At 41.2% G+C, this 17483-nt stretch overlaps 1 protein-coding gene across 8 annotated transcripts in view; it reads left to right on the top strand.

The window, feature by feature from the left end:
• Window positions 1–17483, top strand: part of LOC135257857 (serine/threonine-protein kinase MRCK alpha-like) — a 377275-nt gene that overhangs the window by 173165 nt on the left and 186627 nt on the right. For all 8 annotated transcript variants that reach the window (XM_064341039.1, XM_064341035.1, XM_064341036.1 and 5 more), the window contains exons 9-12: window positions 37–116; window positions 1276–1436; window positions 7672–7794; window positions 8662–8795. In XM_064341039.1, the coding sequence (XP_064197109.1) occupies window positions 37–116; window positions 1276–1436; window positions 7672–7794; window positions 8662–8795 (498 nt within the window). The remainder of the gene's footprint in view (window positions 1–36; window positions 117–1275; window positions 1437–7671; window positions 7795–8661; window positions 8796–17483) is intronic.

Here is a 17483-nt window from a genome sequence, read left to right as displayed (position 1 = left end):
TAACTGACTCCTATCTCGTGTCCTTAAATATTTCAGGAAACAATGCCCCCTCCCTCTCACACGGCCTTCTCCGGACACCACCTACCCTTTGTGGGTTTCACCTACACCAGCAAATGGTGAGTCTATACTGTACCCCCCTGAATCTGTATCACGTCTCATATTTTTACTGGTGCACAGCAAGGGTGTCATTATTTGAGTTCCTCACACCAAGGTTTCCAAATTGGGGTCTTGGGACCCAAGCTACTTTATTCATGGTTTGCCAGCACACGGCTATTGTGGAGGTTAGAAAGTGCTGCATATCCTGAACAGTGACATACTACTGACATTGTCAACATCAGTGATTTCCTGTGATTTTGCTGTGAAATGACATTAAGGAACAGAAAGTTGCTATGTTTTAAAAGCAAATCAGTCTTGAACGAGACTGCACTCTTAGTCTTTCATCAAACATAAAGGCAGTACTCATCAATCATTATAAAAATCATAAAGATTAAACTTCAAAGAGCCTTCTTTGGAAACCATGCCTGTAAATGCACCCAAAAACATATTTCTTTCTTGTTATAATGTTAATATAATGACTTTCTGCTTGGTCAAGCTTTAATACCTCAGGAGCACTCGTGTGAGAAGCATAAATAAGCTTTAGCCTCTTCCTCACACGTTTGTCTTATTAATGAAAATTAGGATTTAATTAATTTTGTAGTAAGTCAATTGTTTATTGAAATTCGAATGAAATAGGGCTGCTCTTGTCTTTTATTAGCCATTCTTCTTCAAACCTTGAATATATTGGACTTCCTCTTGTTCTCTCATCTGTTTTTCTCATTCAAATAAGTCTACGGTAGTTTGTACTTAATTTACTGCAAAAATCCTCTGTTCTTGGTCACTAAGTGGTCACAGTGGAAGGAATTTAAAATTGAGCATTCCTGGCATCGGGGTGACTTCTAAGATTAAAGCACAGTAAAGCACTCTTAAATTTAATGTAATTGCATCTTTGGATTTGCATTTGGCATGCTGGTATTACAAAGATACCTAACCCTATCTGATAAGGGCTGGGCTGGGTGTAGGCTTTTGTTGTAGCCCAGCACTGAAACATCTGATTCAATAAATTAACTAATCCTTAATTTGCTGAATCAGGTATTTTTCTGCTGGACATCAACAGCAGCCTGCACACCTGCCTTTCTCTGATATGATTGGACAGCTCTGCTATAAACCATGTACTACAGCTGAAAATATGTCTGATTGTGTCACACTTTCTGATTAATGTGTCTCCTCCCCACTCAGCAACCTGTCCGACCGAGGCTGCCTACGAGAATCTGCAGAGGCTGCACAGGTGGACGTCAAAGTTCAGCGCAGCCTGGAGGAGAGCCTGGCCACTGAGGCCTACGAGCGGCGGATACGCCGCTTGGAGCAGGAAAAGTTAGAGCTCAGCCGCAAGCTTCAGGGTGCGAACTGGTCCCAAGGCTTGTGTATACTGGTTTTTGTTCCAAATACAAGTGTAACCCCTAAATTGTATATTAAAAAATGCCAAATTTTCTTTATTTGACACTTAATGACTACTAGAGATCATTTGCCCTTTTAATGCCACGTTGTATCAGATTTTCAGTATCTTTGTAATGCCATGAGGAATAAATGACCCATATTCACATCCAAATACAAGTCGGACAGCTGTCAGAAACGCGTTGTTTTAGTTTCATTAATAGACAGTACACGACAACTATGCCGAATACGAAGTTTCGCAGCACCACCAACGTCGCTCTGGTCGTTCATTTAATACGCACCCCATCCCTGCAGTCTCATCTACAACTACACCCCCCACCCATGACATAATGTACAATATTGTCTATCTTGGCATTCATAAAAATATTCTTTCACCACTCAAAAATCATATTCCGTCATAGCAACAAGATAAACCCGACAATAGCCCTAAGATGCCAATACAGCAGTGAAAACGCTGCTCACTGAATAACGAAATAAATGAGAAAAAGTTTTAAAAAATGATACCATGTCATTCTACAGTTAATATCTAGGGCTAAATATTGAATAAATATACAACCTTACCATTAGTTTTACGCATAGAGATGTCCCTTTGAGAGTGAGTGGTCATATGTTGTGTTGGACAATCCGTTTGTGAAATACCTGGGTACCTTCCAAAATAGCTGTGCGTAATACCACGCGTGTTGTTTACGGCGTTGTCGCCCTTTTTAGTACAGTCTGGCTTGATTGACAATTAATTTATTCAGTAGATGAGAGTAATTTTGCTTTTGGGATAGCGTTTTATAAGCCAGCGTAACTGGAATTTTTCTTATCATCGCATTCACCTACGCGTTCACTCTTTGGTAGCAGTAAAAGACGCTGCACCTAACGAAACGTTGTCAACGGTTTTTCATAATATCTTGGAATATACTATTATTATTGAGGACTTCTGGGCATAGCTAAGCCATTTGTTTGCTGATAGACCTAGCTGACATCGTTTTTAGGAGCAAAAAAGAAGCAGATAGGACAGTATCATTGATTTACTGTCTCTATCTCTATCAACTGAGAACAGATAAGATATCATCATTGCTATGTAAGTACTACTGCTCGAAATATTTTGGTTATATATGTTATTTTTGAAATTGAGTGTTTTTAAATAGGAGGGTGGTATTTTATAATGAGGATATTTCATACTGTAATGTAAACCTTCGTTGGTAGTCTAGTAGTTTTTGTGATGCATGCAACATTAATGACGAGAGTGTTGATACATTGGCAAAACGTGGTGGATGGTTGAAAATTGTTTTCATGTCTTCCCATCCCCTTAGAAGAAAACATACGAGAGTACAGAGTATAGAAATACATAAAATAGTTAATTATTACACATTTAGGTACTGTAAAGCATTGTGTGACAATATTTTTGCATTGTTTTTAAATCTGATATCAATGTGTCATCTTAAACCTTCATAAGGGGCTCATTTATATGCTTTATAATGTACAAAAAGCATTATATTCCTTTTTGGAGAGATTTTGGATATGCTTCTGGACCCCTAGCTATTTTAGACTACTGTACTGGTGGAAAGCTTGTAATTCCCACTTGGAATGATGCAACAGTGAGTTTCTTGAGTAAAAACTGTTGATTTGTAGTGAAATATGTGAATATGTTGTGATTTGCAGCAATGCATAATTTAGACATTTTGGGTAGATTTGGAGACGTTGGGTACACTGCTTAGTTTTTGCTTCATAGATCTTTAGTAGTTCTACATATTCACCCTTAGGTCAAGAAGTTTTTGATCCAGGACATGTACTTTAACCTGCTGTATGCAATCTCTCAGTATTTCATTGCAAACTAAAAAAGAGCAAATTCATTTTAGATTTTTTACCCAGACAATTGTATTTGTGGCACTTTATTTCTTCCAAAATTATGAATATAAATTAATCTAAGTTAGTATTTGTGGCAAACAAGCCTGCCACAGGCCACCAAAGTGGCTTTCCTAGGGGCCCTCCAGCACAGAGAGACAGGGAGACGATGTTCAAGCAGTCCAGATTTATTTACGAGGGTTGGCAAGATGGTACAGCCAAATGAGCAGATGTAAAACACTGTCATGACAGAGAGGCTCTTCCGTGTGAGTGGGGATGGCAGATTTAACCTGTGCGCACTGATTACCTCACTACGCACAGGTGCAGCCACTCCTGCTCCCGGGTCCAATTAGCCTGGCCAATTATCTAATTTTTAACCAATTATCCAATTGGCCAGGTCTAATTAGCTTGACCCAGGGCAGGTGTGGCTGCTTAAACCAGCCATCCCCACACCACAGTATTGTAACTGGTACAAATGTCTTGCTTCATTTAGGCCATTTTTCAAGTCTCTGTGGTGTTCCCATGTGGAGTTATAAAGCTTTAAATAGGGTACCCCCTAAATGGGCAAGGATTGGCCAGATTTGGAATGTGCGCTAAGGGGTTAAAGTCTACTGATGTATGGTTTGTTTACGCTGGAGAAACAACATGTGTCCTTTCATGTTAGCCTAACAAACCATACGCCGTTAGAAACATGTTTTCATCGGCTAAAATGCTTTTCAGTTGTCACTATAATATCTTCCCGGTGGCTGGCTGTGTACTGTGTATAACTTATACTGTCCAGGTCGAGTTGTTGCTGGTGCATGGTGGGTCTCATCGGCTATACTGAGGGGCTGCTTTACCAGTACTCGTCAGAGAACTTGCAGGTGGATTCATCTTGTTTCTGAAAGTCTATCCGAACCAGACATGATAACATTCATATGTACACAATATTTTGGCGTGTTTATAATGGTGAAACAGACAACAATGATAATTCCTCAGGAGAATTGTTACAGAAGATAAACACTGGACATTCTATCGATGCTTCTCCGACCACATTTTATGGACTAAAATTACAGTGGATTTTGTTAGCTGGGTCCTTGCCGTGATAAAAACACGAACATTACAGTGATTCATATTGTCTGTGGATTTCCAAAACAAATAGAAAGTGAGGACCCCCAAGCTTGTTTTGCCCCACGACAAAATAAGGAACCATTGTTGCCAAAACAATGCCATCGTAAAATAGTTACCTTTCATTTTTATCACTTTCAATCAGTATTGTGTGACCAAACTGATTGAAAATTTCACCATAAAAAATGAATTAATACAAAAAAACCCCACTTGGACTGGTGCAACCTAAGGGGTTAAAAGTGGTCTGACTAATGACTCAAAACCAGAAGTGCCAATTATTTCATGAAAACTCATTTTCATTGGCAGGAACCTAGTCTGTTCTCTATAATTCAATAAACTGAACAAAGTAGACTATTGAGAAATGGCACCAAATTAATCTGGACTGTTTGACAGAATTGAATGTGACATTAAACACTGTTTTGATTGAATCCAGCCCTTAGTGTAATAGATTAGACCGCAATTAGGCAGCAATAAATCAAAATACTCACTAAGACTGAGAACACAAAGATTGACGTGATGAATTTTTGAGCTTATTGCTTATTTATCAATGGTTATTGTTGTAATCAATTCTATTGATTCGGCAATGGTCACTGGTGTACAGTTGAGGCCAAAAGTTTACATACACCTAGGCTAAAGATATTCAAACTCAGTTTTTCACAACTCTGCACATTTTATGTCACCATACATTTCTTTTGGCGAGTCTTTTTTGTTCATATCAGAGGTCATTTAAAAAAGCAACTTAACCAAAACCTCAGAGAAAAAAATTGTGCACCTCCACAAGTCCGGTTCCTCCTTAAGAGCAATTTCCAAATAACTGAAGGTACCACGAGAATCTGTATGAATGAATGTATGCAAAAATAAAAATCTTGGGACCACACAGACTGCATCATTCAGGAAGGAGGCACAAATTAACTCCCAGTGCTGAACAAACTTTGGTCCGAAAGGTTCAGCTGAAACCCAAGACAACAACAAAAGAACTGGTGAAGGAGTTGGAGGCATCCGGTACCGAAGTATCTACATCCACCATTAAGAGAATCCAACATCACCATGGCCTGAAAGGCTGTCGCACAAGGAAGAAGCCCCTACACCAAGACCGGTATAAAAAAGCCAGAATGAAGTTTGCAGGTGATCGCCAGGACAAAGACCACCTAGCCTTTTGGAGGAGTGTTCTCTGGTCAGATGAAACAAAAATTAAACTGTTTGACCGTAATGATCCGCTCTATGTATGGAGGAAAAAGAGTGAGGCTTTTAATCCGAAGAACACCCTCCCAACTGTGAAGCATGGGGGAGGCAACATCATGTTGTGGGGGTGTTTTGCTATAAAAGGGACTGGTGCACTTCAGGAAATAGATGGCATCATGAGGAAGGAGGATTATCTAGAAATACTGAAGCAAGACTTCAAGACATCAGCTAGAAAGTTACAACTTGGCCGTCTTGGTAGTGTAGAGGTAAAAGCACTCGCCTACCACAGCAGAGACCCGAGTTCAATCCCCGGCATCGGTATTTCCGGCTTGGTCAGACGTTCCTACGAACACAGTTGGCAGTATTTGCAGGTGGGAAGCCGGTGAGGGTATGAGTCCTGATCGTTGCATTAGCGACTCCTACTGGTTGGTCGGGGCAACTGTTCAGCAGGGAGGGGCTCTGAGGGAGATAGCGTGAACCTTGCACGCGTTACGCTCTCCCAGTGAAACTCCTTGCTGTCAGGTGAAAAGAAGCGGCTGGTGACTCCTCATGTATCGGAGGAGGCCTGTGATAGTCTACACCCTCCCCAGACCAACAGAAGGATAGCACATTGACCAGGACCGTGATACACACAGGGAATTGGTATAACAACTAAACTTGGGAGAAAATGGGAGAAAAATGGCAACAAAAAAAGGTGACAACTTGGTCACAACTGGTTCTTCCAGCAAAGCTGAATGATCCTAAGCATACCTACAAAGTTGTAACAAAGTGGCTTAAAGGCAACAAAGTGAAAGTATTGGAGTGGCCATCACAAAGCCCTGACCTGAATCCCATAGAGTTACTCCAGTTATGTCAGGAGGAATGTGCAAAAATTCTGGCAAAGTATTGTGAGAAGCTTGTGGAAGCCTACCCCAAGCGTTTGATTGAAGTTAAGCAATTAAAAGGCAGTGCCACCAAATACAAAGTGTGTGTAAACTTTTGACCCACTGAAAATCTGATATAGTACATAAAAGCTGAAATAAATCTGCCACTTACCTATTATTTTGAAATGACCTCTTATGGAAATAAAGTAGATACCATACATTTCCTGTGTTAAGTCAATTAGGGTATCATGAAATTGTGGAGTTATGAAAAATCGAGCCTAGGTGTATGTAAACTTTTGGCTTCAACTGTATGATGAGATGCTGTCATCCTAGTCGACTGAAACCCTCCCATTCTTGTGCAACGCAAGAGGCTACTGGACAGTGACGCTAAGTCTGTTGACCACAGTCACCCCTGCCATGCTGCGTATTGAATCCCAGGCCATGGGGCCCATTCATGCACTAGAATAGTTCCCTCCAGCAGCCCCCAGTTTTCTTCTTAAGCTTAAAGGAGCAATAGGTCATTTGATCTAGTGTTCACAAGGGAAAACTGCAATCCCGACCAAAAGCATGACACTGCCCCGCTAGTTGTGTCTCTGGTGTGTCTCTGGTGTGCCTACCAACAATGTCAGCCATTTCTTCACTGTATCTCAAACTGGCAACTGGCTTTGCATTTCACTTGTGAGAAAAACATGGATGTGCTGCTGGCTCAGGACCATTGTTGGAGTATCTTGATGTTGTGGGCAGACATAAACACAACACAGCTTACGGACTGTAAAATATATTTGAAATGACAAATTCATGGTCAATATAATTATTTTGAGGGAAAGCAATACTTTTACTCTGTCTGTCAGTCTAATTTTTTGTGTACATTAAAAAGTTTGATAGAGCAGCTTTCAGATTGAAACTGTGATAGCAGATGCGACTAAAATGGTGAGTTTTAAAATGTTTGTCAGTAAAGACACTGCAAGTCCAAAACAAAATTGCTGTTAACAAATTAAATAATGGCTTTTATCAGGACGTAAATGGCAGATCAGATCTGCCTTGTCTTCAATTCTGGAGTGAACCATTGACATGTGTCTGGGAAGCTACAAAATTTCTTGTGAAATTTTTCTAAATATTGACGACATTTTGGGAAGAACTACAGCATCCTAGTTTCATAGTTCTGAACCTTGCCCTGCTCCTCCTCTCCCTACAGAGTCCACCCAGACAGTGCAGGCGCTTCAACACTCAAGCGTGGATGGACCCCTCACTGCTAACAAGGAGATGGAGATTCAGGGCCTGAAGGATGAGATTGAGACACTGAGGAAGCAGGTTGCAGGTATAGTCTTGTTGTAATTTAACTGTAATAATAAGGGATTATTAGTATTTCTGTAGACCTTGTCATGTCTTTTTCAAGTTGACTGGAATTCTGTGTTCCATGTCACATCACTCTGGTGACCTAGCTGGTTAATCAAACACCTGTAGCCTTCACAATTTGGGCATTCAAAATGGAAGAACATTGTGGGGGAAAATAATGGATAAAAGGCGGCAAGTGGGTAGCTCTGTCACCTCACAGCAAGAAGGCCATGGGTTCGAATCTCGGCTTGGGATCTTTCTGTGTAGAGTTTGCATGTTCTCACTGTGTCTGTGTGGGTTTCTTCTGGGTACTCCGGTTTCCTCCAACAGTCCAAAGACATGCTGGTAGGCTAATTGGAGACTCTAAATTGCCCATAGGTATGAGTGTGTGAGTGAATGGTGTGTGTGCCCTGCGATAGATTGGCGGCCTGTCCAGGGTGTATTCCTGCCTCTCGCCCAATGCACGCTGGGATACGCTCCAGCACCCCCTGCGACCCTGCTCAGGATAAGCGGGTATAGATAATAGATGGAATCATGGATAAAAATGTGAAGAACTACATGTATGTAGTGCATTTTTTAGTAAAAGTCTGTTATTTTATTTTAAGTTTAGGAATTGAGCCAATACCACATTCAGGACCCATTATGGGCTAGGGATCTCTGCTGTTCTCATCCTCTTTGTCCAAAGAGAGATGCAGTATGTTATGACTCCTTGAAAACTGGAAAAGCCCACTGGTACAGATAAGGGGGATGATTATGAGCTTCTGGAATAGGTACTATGTGGAAACTGTACAGCAGCTTTAGCGTTGGTCCTGTTCTTGAATCTCCCTTTGTGCGTGCATGCATGTCTCAGACTCTGGACAATTGGAACAGCAGTTGGAGCAAGCCAGCACGGTGCGCAGGGACTTGGAGGACTCGTCAAAACATATCAAGACCCTGGAGAAACAGATGAAGAGTATGAGGCAGGAGAGGGACGACATGCACAAGGTAGACTCACATGCTAAAGAACAGAGTTGGAAAATTCATGTTCAGAAATGTGGAAAATGTTACTGTCTGGGATTTCTTTATTATGAGCATACACGGTACAGGCAGTCGCCTATATCTTAAAGTGTACTTCAAGTTCAGTGCAGTGATTGGTAAAGACAAGTTTGGTGGGAGGGGCTATGATAAAGTATAAATTGTTGATAGCAGTTTGGTGTGATTGAGGACTCTCAATGTAACACTCAATAAATGGGAGAATTCCAGGTAAGAACATAGCTTTCTTTTTTGTTATTGAGAATATGCTCTGTTCTGCAGTGCCAGTGTTGCTGGTTGGATTGCTTGGTTTAAATTGTACATTATGATATTAAAGAAGAAGCAAGATAATTTAACTGTGTGGTATCCTGTGCTTAAAAATATGCTAATGTGCTTGTCAGTTTTTATCTAACATTACTGTGACGAGCTACATTGGATTATGGCTAACTAGCCAGGTGCTAGAAGGCTTTGTCACGTGGAGCCATGGTTGGTCTAAAGTTTTGCTGTCAGTTTCCACAGGGCAGGCTGACATACAGCTGCAACTGCCTTATGTATGCGACCAGTTGGACCTTTGTGGAATTTCATTGACCTCTCGTTTGCTCGTTGTCTGTCAGTGTATTACAGAAATGTATGTATATTTCTTCCCTTTCAACACATTCCCGTTGTTGCATTTGCTTTAGCTTTTTATACGTGTTTGGAATTTGCATCGTTTCTTGATTTGGAGTGTTTCCTTTCGTCAGTGTTTGATCCAAAATGGTCCCCTGCTATTTTTTAGCAGCTCACTGTCAAATATCAGAGGGTCAGTATATAAAATTTTAAAAAAGAAACACCCATGAAGTAATTTGAACTTTCTTTGATTGTGAAACACAATATGTTAATTTATTGCTAATTAAAGATTAATTAATTAATCTTTTATTGTAGAAACAAAAACACAGTTAATACATTCATTGAATGCATTGTTTACTGTGTTTTTAAAATAAAAGATTAATTAATGTGTACATTTTTAATAATTTAAAATCTTTTTTATTGGCTTTCAATTATTATTATTATTATTATTCCCTTTCTTCCGAACCTAATACCCTACAGTTTTAAGGTACATGTAGGGGAGATGGAGTAGAATTGTAACACTGGTAAACATCAGATTTTTCTGCATATTCGTCTTATTCGTCATATTCTGTCTGCCAACCAACTTTGAGTCAAAAATAAATGTAATTCAATTTGTTCCTATTGTCCTCATCTTAGGAACAGTTGTAACAGTGCCAGGGGAGTCATAACACCTATTTAATTCTCTAAACGACAAGTGGGTACAGGGCATATTTCTAATTATGTCCAGATCCAACCCCTTCATTAAACAGTCCATTCAAAAGAAATCTATGTTCTGTAGCAGAATGAATCATTCAGGACTGTATAAAATCATGGCGTCATTTTGATATCAATACTTTTAATGGCAGGCCTGGATTTTGGCAGTCTGAATGAATGAGTTATAGACGGTGTATGTCTTGTACGTGTGAGTAACTTGGCATTTTTGTACGTTGAAAACGTGTTTTTGATGAGATATCATTTCTTTTTGCAAAGCGTTTTACATTACATTTATTTGGCAGACGCTTTTATCCAAAGCGACGTACAAAAAGTGCATTTCATGGTCATAGAACTGCTAAACACAGGTTCAGTAAGGTACAATACTTATTTTGTACAGCTATTTCTAGCCAAGAACACAGTTTAGTTCACACAGTGAACACTATTCAGACCTAACCTCTGCAAAGCCAACTAGGCAGAAGAATAAGCTACAGTATTAGGACAAATACAAATTACCAAAAAGTGCTGGGATGGGGCAACATCTAACAAGTGTCATGAAAAAAAAAGGGGGGGGGGGGGTTATTATGAGAATGAGAAATGCGAAGTGACCCTGTAAGAAACGTTTGTGGATTATGGCTATCGTTGTGTGAATTTGTACAGTCTGATGAGCGTTTACCGTGTAGCAGTTTCGGTTTGCTATATATGTAAAACAGTGGCTGTGACAAAGGGTGCGGTGGCGTATAAGTGTAAACGCATCAGAAACGCAGGTGAAATATGCCCAGTGTACTCACGGATTTGACGGCCATCCAACGAGCCTTGATTGACAAAAGAATCAGCAAGTCCGTAGAATTAGAGCTCCCTAGGTCGCAACTTGTGTACCCTTCTGTCCTGCTCCGTTGTCTGTTCTTTCGTGGAGATGCATTTTTAGTGTTTGTAAGGCTTATAAGGCATTTTGATAGGCTTATCTGCAGGTGGGAATCCTCTTCGCTGTTTTGCTAAGCTAGAACCGGAAAACTTGATAGTGGAGAATAGGAGCAGACGCATATGTCCCAGCAGGCTTTGCATATGAGAAAATAACAACGGTGTGAGAGAAATTAGGATGAAATGATGAAATTGCGTAGTTGAAACAATATGTTTTTAGCAGAATGGGCATGTAGGTGAAGGTTGACATGATCATAGTGCGAAGTAAATGGAGTGACCATGAGCGAGCTTAGTTTCCTTATCGAACGGTATATATAACAGTCGCTATAAAACACTAGCCGTTAAAGTGGCAGGTTAAGTAACGTGAAATTTATTGCACTGATGTGTTTTCTCATGTTCGGTACTAGTAGTTATAATTATGAGTGAATCATGATTTTAAATGTAATGTTTTAATGGGGAGTTGCAGAACGTACATACGTAGTAATTGTTTGTATGTGGCTAGATAAAGAACTGGGCGAGGTAACATGAATGTAGAAACGTGGCGTTTGCTGATAAGAAGGTTTTGTACGGTAGCCAAGTGAAGAAATATAGTTAGTAGAAATGGCACAGTGGTGAGCTGGTGTAACTTTTTAATAAAAGGAATACATTTGCCGTCATGAAAAATGCATATGGGTGGCCGTGATTGAGTTTTGGTAAAGCAAATATAAGCGTAAGAAAACGTTAGTGTAAAAGAGGGAATTATCTGCCTGAGGGCGAGGCGGGATTCAATCCTTCAACCGGAGGTTTACCAATCTGTGACTTTGTTAGGGCAGCACCATGACATAGCTATGCAATGCGTGAAATGTCATTAGCAAACCTGTCCATGGTTTTAAAGAAGAACACAGGCGAGTAAGCACAGAAGAGCTCCCGTTGAATCCATATGGCTTTGCAATATTGTAGCCGGTTAATAATTGAACGTGCAGACGGTACGTCATAATGCAGTGTATACCTTTGGTGAACGGCGGGTAGATATGGCGCAAAAGCAATAATTGAGAAGTAGTAGACAATTATTAGTGAAGGTAAAAGCAGGTTAAAGAAACGCGTTCATAGCTGGGCTTGAACCTAGTACCCTGTGTTCCCAAGACTGTAACCTTGCCCACTAGGCCACAGGCGGACTAGCTGTTTGTACTGAAAATGTTTCAGAGTAAAAAGGTATGGGTATTTTGCGTGTGTATGCGAGTTTTTGATTGGGTCGTGTAGGTGAAGATTTGGCTGGTGTCAGTAGGATGTCCAATGGGGAGACATGTTGTTAGTGGGATAGGTGGCAGGAAAAATTAGAATGAGAAGAAGAAGAAGAAGAAGAAGAAGAAAGAGAAGAAGAAGAAGGAGAAAACGCAAAATCCCTAGTTTGGGGCTTTATTGTGTGGACATGTGAAGTTGTTTATGAAATCTGTCTGTTGAAATGGGGGCAGAATGTACAGAATTTAATGTTTTTAAGGGCTGAGTGTCTGTGGCTGTTGTGGTTATTTCTGTGGGGAACCCTGAAAAGTGCCAAACTCTCGGTGCTGTATAGGTATGGGGCATGCCCCCGCCAAGGCATAACTTGGCGAGATGGCATACCTGCCATCCCAATCATACTCTCTCATTTCCTTCTCACCTGAAAGTCAGGCCAAGAACTGTGTGTATCACTAGACTGTCACAGCAAAAGTTATGTACAGTACGAAATTTAAAATGGAACCTACATGCAGTTATCCTTACAGTTAACACATGTAGTTAATCACTTAAAATTATTGTAATTAAGGTACCACATGCTTTCATTTTTTCTGAGTTCTGAACAGATAGCCTTTCTAACCACCTTATACATTTGTCTTGATTAAACAAAAAGCTAGCGTCCTGACTTAGTCCTGTCAGGAAATATATCATTTTTAGTGGTCAGATCAAGGATCATAATTACTGAAGAGTAGTTTTATGGTCATGTGAGCCTAAGAAAAAGATTCTATCCAAAAACAAAGGTAAGAAAGTGAAAAACCCCGCAAAACATATTTTCTCTGAGGTCTTCGAAACAAAGGTCTGCAAATCTTTCAAATATCCCACGTAGAAAAATATGCTACTTAACATGTGCAAAGCTAATATGACAGTTCAGGGTAGCTAATTTACAACGCTGGTGAAGTTGCAATACTATAATACGTAACGTCAGTTTTATTGATTAACCTCTTAGCACAAAGCCCCTAGTGGTCGGCACGCCGGCGTGCCGAGATTACTGCAACCAGAGTTAAAAACAGAAACGCGTTGTTTTAGTTTCATTAGCAGACGGTATACGACAACTATGCCGAATACGGAGTTTCGCAGCGCCACCATTGTCGCTCTGGTCGTTCATTTAACACACACCCCCTCCCTGCAGTCTCATCTACAACTACACCCCCCACCCATGACATAATGGACAATATTGTCTATCTTGGCATTCATAAAAATATTCTTTCACCACTAAAAAAATCTTATTCCGTCATAGCAACAAGATAAACCTGAAAATACCCCTAAGATATGCCAATACAGCAGTGAAAACGCTTCTCACTGAATAACGAAATAACGAAATAAATGAGAAAGTCTTTTAAAATGATACAATGTCATTCTACAGTCAATATCTGGGACTAAATATTGAATAAATATACAACCTTATTGTTGGTTTTACGTGTAGAGGTGTCCCTTTTGAGACTGAGTGGTCATATATTGTCTTGGACAATCCGTTTGTGAAATATACACGCATTTGTGATGCCTGGGTACCTTCCAAAATAGCTGTGCGTAATACCACACCTGTTGTTTACGGCATTGTTGCCCTTTTTAATACAATCTGGCTTGATTGACAATTTATTCATTCAGTAGGTGAGACTATAAGCTTTCTAACAATGTATAACAAGATTCTGCACCTAAGACGCTGCACCTAACGAAACGTTGTCAACAATTTTTCGTAATTTCTAGGAAAATACTATTATTATTAAGGACTTTTGAGCATAGTTTAGCCATATGTTTGCTGATAGACCTAGCTGACGTCGTTTTCAGGAGCAAAACAGAAGCAGTTAGACTGTATCATTGATTTACTGTCTCTATCTACTGAACACAGATAAAATGTCATAATTGCTATGTAAGTATTACTGCTCAACATATTTCGGTTATATATGTTATTTTTGAAATTGAGTGTCTTTAAATCGGTTAGTGATATTATATAATGTGAATATTTCACACTGTAATGTAAGCGTTTGTTAGTAGTGTAATAATTTTTGTGATGCATGCAACAGTGATGACGAGAGTGTTGGAACATTGCCAAAATGTGGTGGACGGTTGAAAATTGTTTTCATATCGTCCCATCCCCATACAAGAAAACATACGAGAGTTTTTCTTGGAGCTGTTGGAAGGATGCAAACGTCCCGTCCAGGTGTAGGTCGCCAACATATAAATATTCCCATTTCCCTCCATGTGAGAAAAGCATCATCTGAGTTGGAAGGAGCAAATGAGGGATTTGCTATAATGGGTAGTCAGAAGGACATTGTCCTGAACTTAAGATGTTGTCGTAATTTGTTTCCAAATGTGTATGGTGTTATAGATGATTGGGTTGTCACTGTAGGTTACTTTGCTTAGTGGCACGGGTGAAAAGATGACTGCACCAGCGGTGAAAGGTAAACAGTCCTCCCGCTCCATCTCCTACCCATCAGATAGCACTGCCGTATCATTCAGCCAGTAGGCGACGGAGCGGATGTTGGCGGCCCAGTAATAATGTGTGAAATTTGGCAGAGCCAGCCCTCCCCTCATCCTAGGTTTACAAAGATGAGCTTTCCCTATTCTGTGTATTTTATAATCCCACACAAATGGAAGAATAATGGAATCTAAACATTTGAAGAATGCTTTAGTAATAAACACAGGTATGTTCTGGAGGAGATATAACAACTGTGGGAGAAATATCATCTTAATAGCATTTGTTCTACCTAATAAAGAAATTGGGAGCGTCCTCCAAAACTGAATGTTATTTTGGAGTTTTTCAATCAGGGGATCAAAGTTCGCCTTAAATAATGAATTATAATTTTTGGTAATAACTATTCTTTTGTTATCCTAAAGGGGAGTTGATGGAGCCATTCATGATCCATAATACGAATTGGCATGAGCTCGCTGTTATCCCAAATGACTCTGTATCCGGAAAAGGTTCCAAACCGGTCAATCAAGGACAGTATTGGCGTAACCGATGTCTGCGGCTCAGATATGAAAAGGAGAATATCGTCTGCGTAAAGGGATATTTTATTAACGATATACTTTGTGTTATATCCATGAATTTCTGGGTGTGATCGAACGCTCTCAGTGAGGGGCTTTAAGGTGCAAGCCTGCCGGGTTCCCCAGCGCAGTTTGAAGTTCGGAGAGAGTGTCTGGTTAGTCAGTATTTTGACATAGGGGTTGTTATATAATAATTTTATCCAAGAAATGAACCTATTGCCAGTTTCAAATCTTTTAAGGACCGCAAATAGATAGAGCCACTCGACCTGGTCGAATGCCTTTTCAGCATCCAAAGATAGTACCATAAGATCCTTGTAACGGAGCTGCACGAGATGAGCGGTTGGAGAAGGAAGCAGTACATCAGGAGCAGCGCTGGAATAGCGTGCAGCATCAGTTCCAGCTACTGCAAGGCCAGGTGGGACGAGGCCACTGGGATGAAGAGTCAAGCAGGAGCCCAGCAACACCGCAGCTAAAGACTCCAACCCAGAGGGGACCTGCAGCAGACTTCAAGCCTCCCAAGCTCCACTGCCTGATGTAGGATGACAACATCAAGCATTTCCTCACAACTTTTGAGAGGATTGCTTCAGCATGCCATTGGCCAGAGGAATACTGGGCCATACGTTTGGTGCCCCTACTGACTGGCAAGGCACGCAGTGCCTATGTGGCAGTGGACATTATTCACACCAGTGACTAGGTGAAGGAGGCCATACTGAAAAAGTATGAGATCAACGCCGACACCTACAGGCGACGTAAACAGTAAACAGTAAAATATTTTTTCTGCCTGTTGCATTAGCGCCACATCTGCCATATCCTGTTGTGTTAGGCCAGGACCTGCCAATCCTGTTAGACTTGCTGCCCAAGGCTAAGCCCTGTAATGTTGCTGTTACTAGGTCCAGAAGTGCCCTTGAAGGTCTGAAGGCTTTACCTTTCCATGGTGAGGAGATTGAGGCTGAGCAGGGGAAAGCTTGCAAATCCAGGAGGGAAAGGAGGGGTGATAAAATGCACGGCAGTGCTGTTTGTGACTACAGTAGTTCTCTACCAGAACCAGACATTGGGATAGATGTCGATATACCAGCAGACATTGTGAGCTTGCTGGAGAGCGACCCTACCTTACAGCTATGGTTTAAGAAGGTGTCTGTTGTTGATGGTGTCAAGCAGGGTAGGGCAGATTGCTTGGAGGAGGAAAAGTACATCCTGAGAAAGGGCATCCTGTACCAAGTAAAAGGCAGGGTAGAAGCACTGGTGGTGCCAGCCTCAACAAAGGCCATGTAAACCGACTAGCAATCCTTGCCAGGGTCTTATTCTTGCCTAAGTGGTCTGCCCATGGAACTGAATGTCCGAGGGACATAACAGTGGATCTGTTATGTCCCTTTAGACCGAGGACTGTAAAACTTGTGCTGAGTGTCAGCTGACTTCTGGGAGGGGGGTGGCACAGGCCCATCATCGACACCCCATTTGAGAGAATAGGGATGGACATAGTGGGGCCCCTGGACCGGAGTAGAAATGGGAACAAGTACATTCTGGTCATTTGTGATTACACCACAAAATATCCTGAGGTTTTTCCCTTGAAGAACATTAAAACTAGGCAGGTTGTTAATTGCCTCGTGCAGCTATTCTCATGAGTGGGTGTGCCTAGGGAAATACTCACAGACTAGGGAACAAACTTCCTTTCAGAGCTTCTAAGACAGGTCTACAATCCGATAGGGATTAGGGGCATTAAGACCACTCCTTATCACCCCCAGACAGGCGGTTTGGTTGAACATTTCAACCAGACCCTGAAGAACATGTTGCACAAGTTTGCCTCCCAAGCAGGAACGGACTGGGACCAATGGCTGCCGTACCTGCTCTTTGCCTACAGAGAAGTGCCACAAGCCTCTACAGGGTTCTCACCGTTTGAGCTGCTCTATGGTCGCCAGGTGCGAGGCCCACTCGATCTGCTCCCAGAGATCTGGGAAGGCCAGAGAGGAGAGAGCAAGAATGTGATGGCGTACGTGATCCAGATGAGGGAGTGGCTGGAGGAGATGACAGCACTGGCCCAGGAGAGCATGAGAAAAGCCCAAAAGAGCCAGAAGTCCTGGTATGATTGCCATGCCAGGAACAGAACTTTTGAACGGGGACAGAAGGTGCTGTTACTGCTTCCAACACATGAAAGCAAGCTGCTGGCAAAATGGTACGGTCCGTATGAGGTCCTCCGCGAAACAGGGCCAG

Source organism: Anguilla rostrata, chromosome 6 (assembly GCF_018555375.3).
Source record: "Anguilla rostrata isolate EN2019 chromosome 6, ASM1855537v3, whole genome shotgun sequence".
Taxonomy (NCBI): Eukaryota; Metazoa; Chordata; class Actinopteri; order Anguilliformes; family Anguillidae; genus Anguilla; species Anguilla rostrata.
The sequence above is the reverse complement of the archived record's forward strand: the minus strand, read 5'-3'. Positions and strand labels throughout refer to the sequence as shown.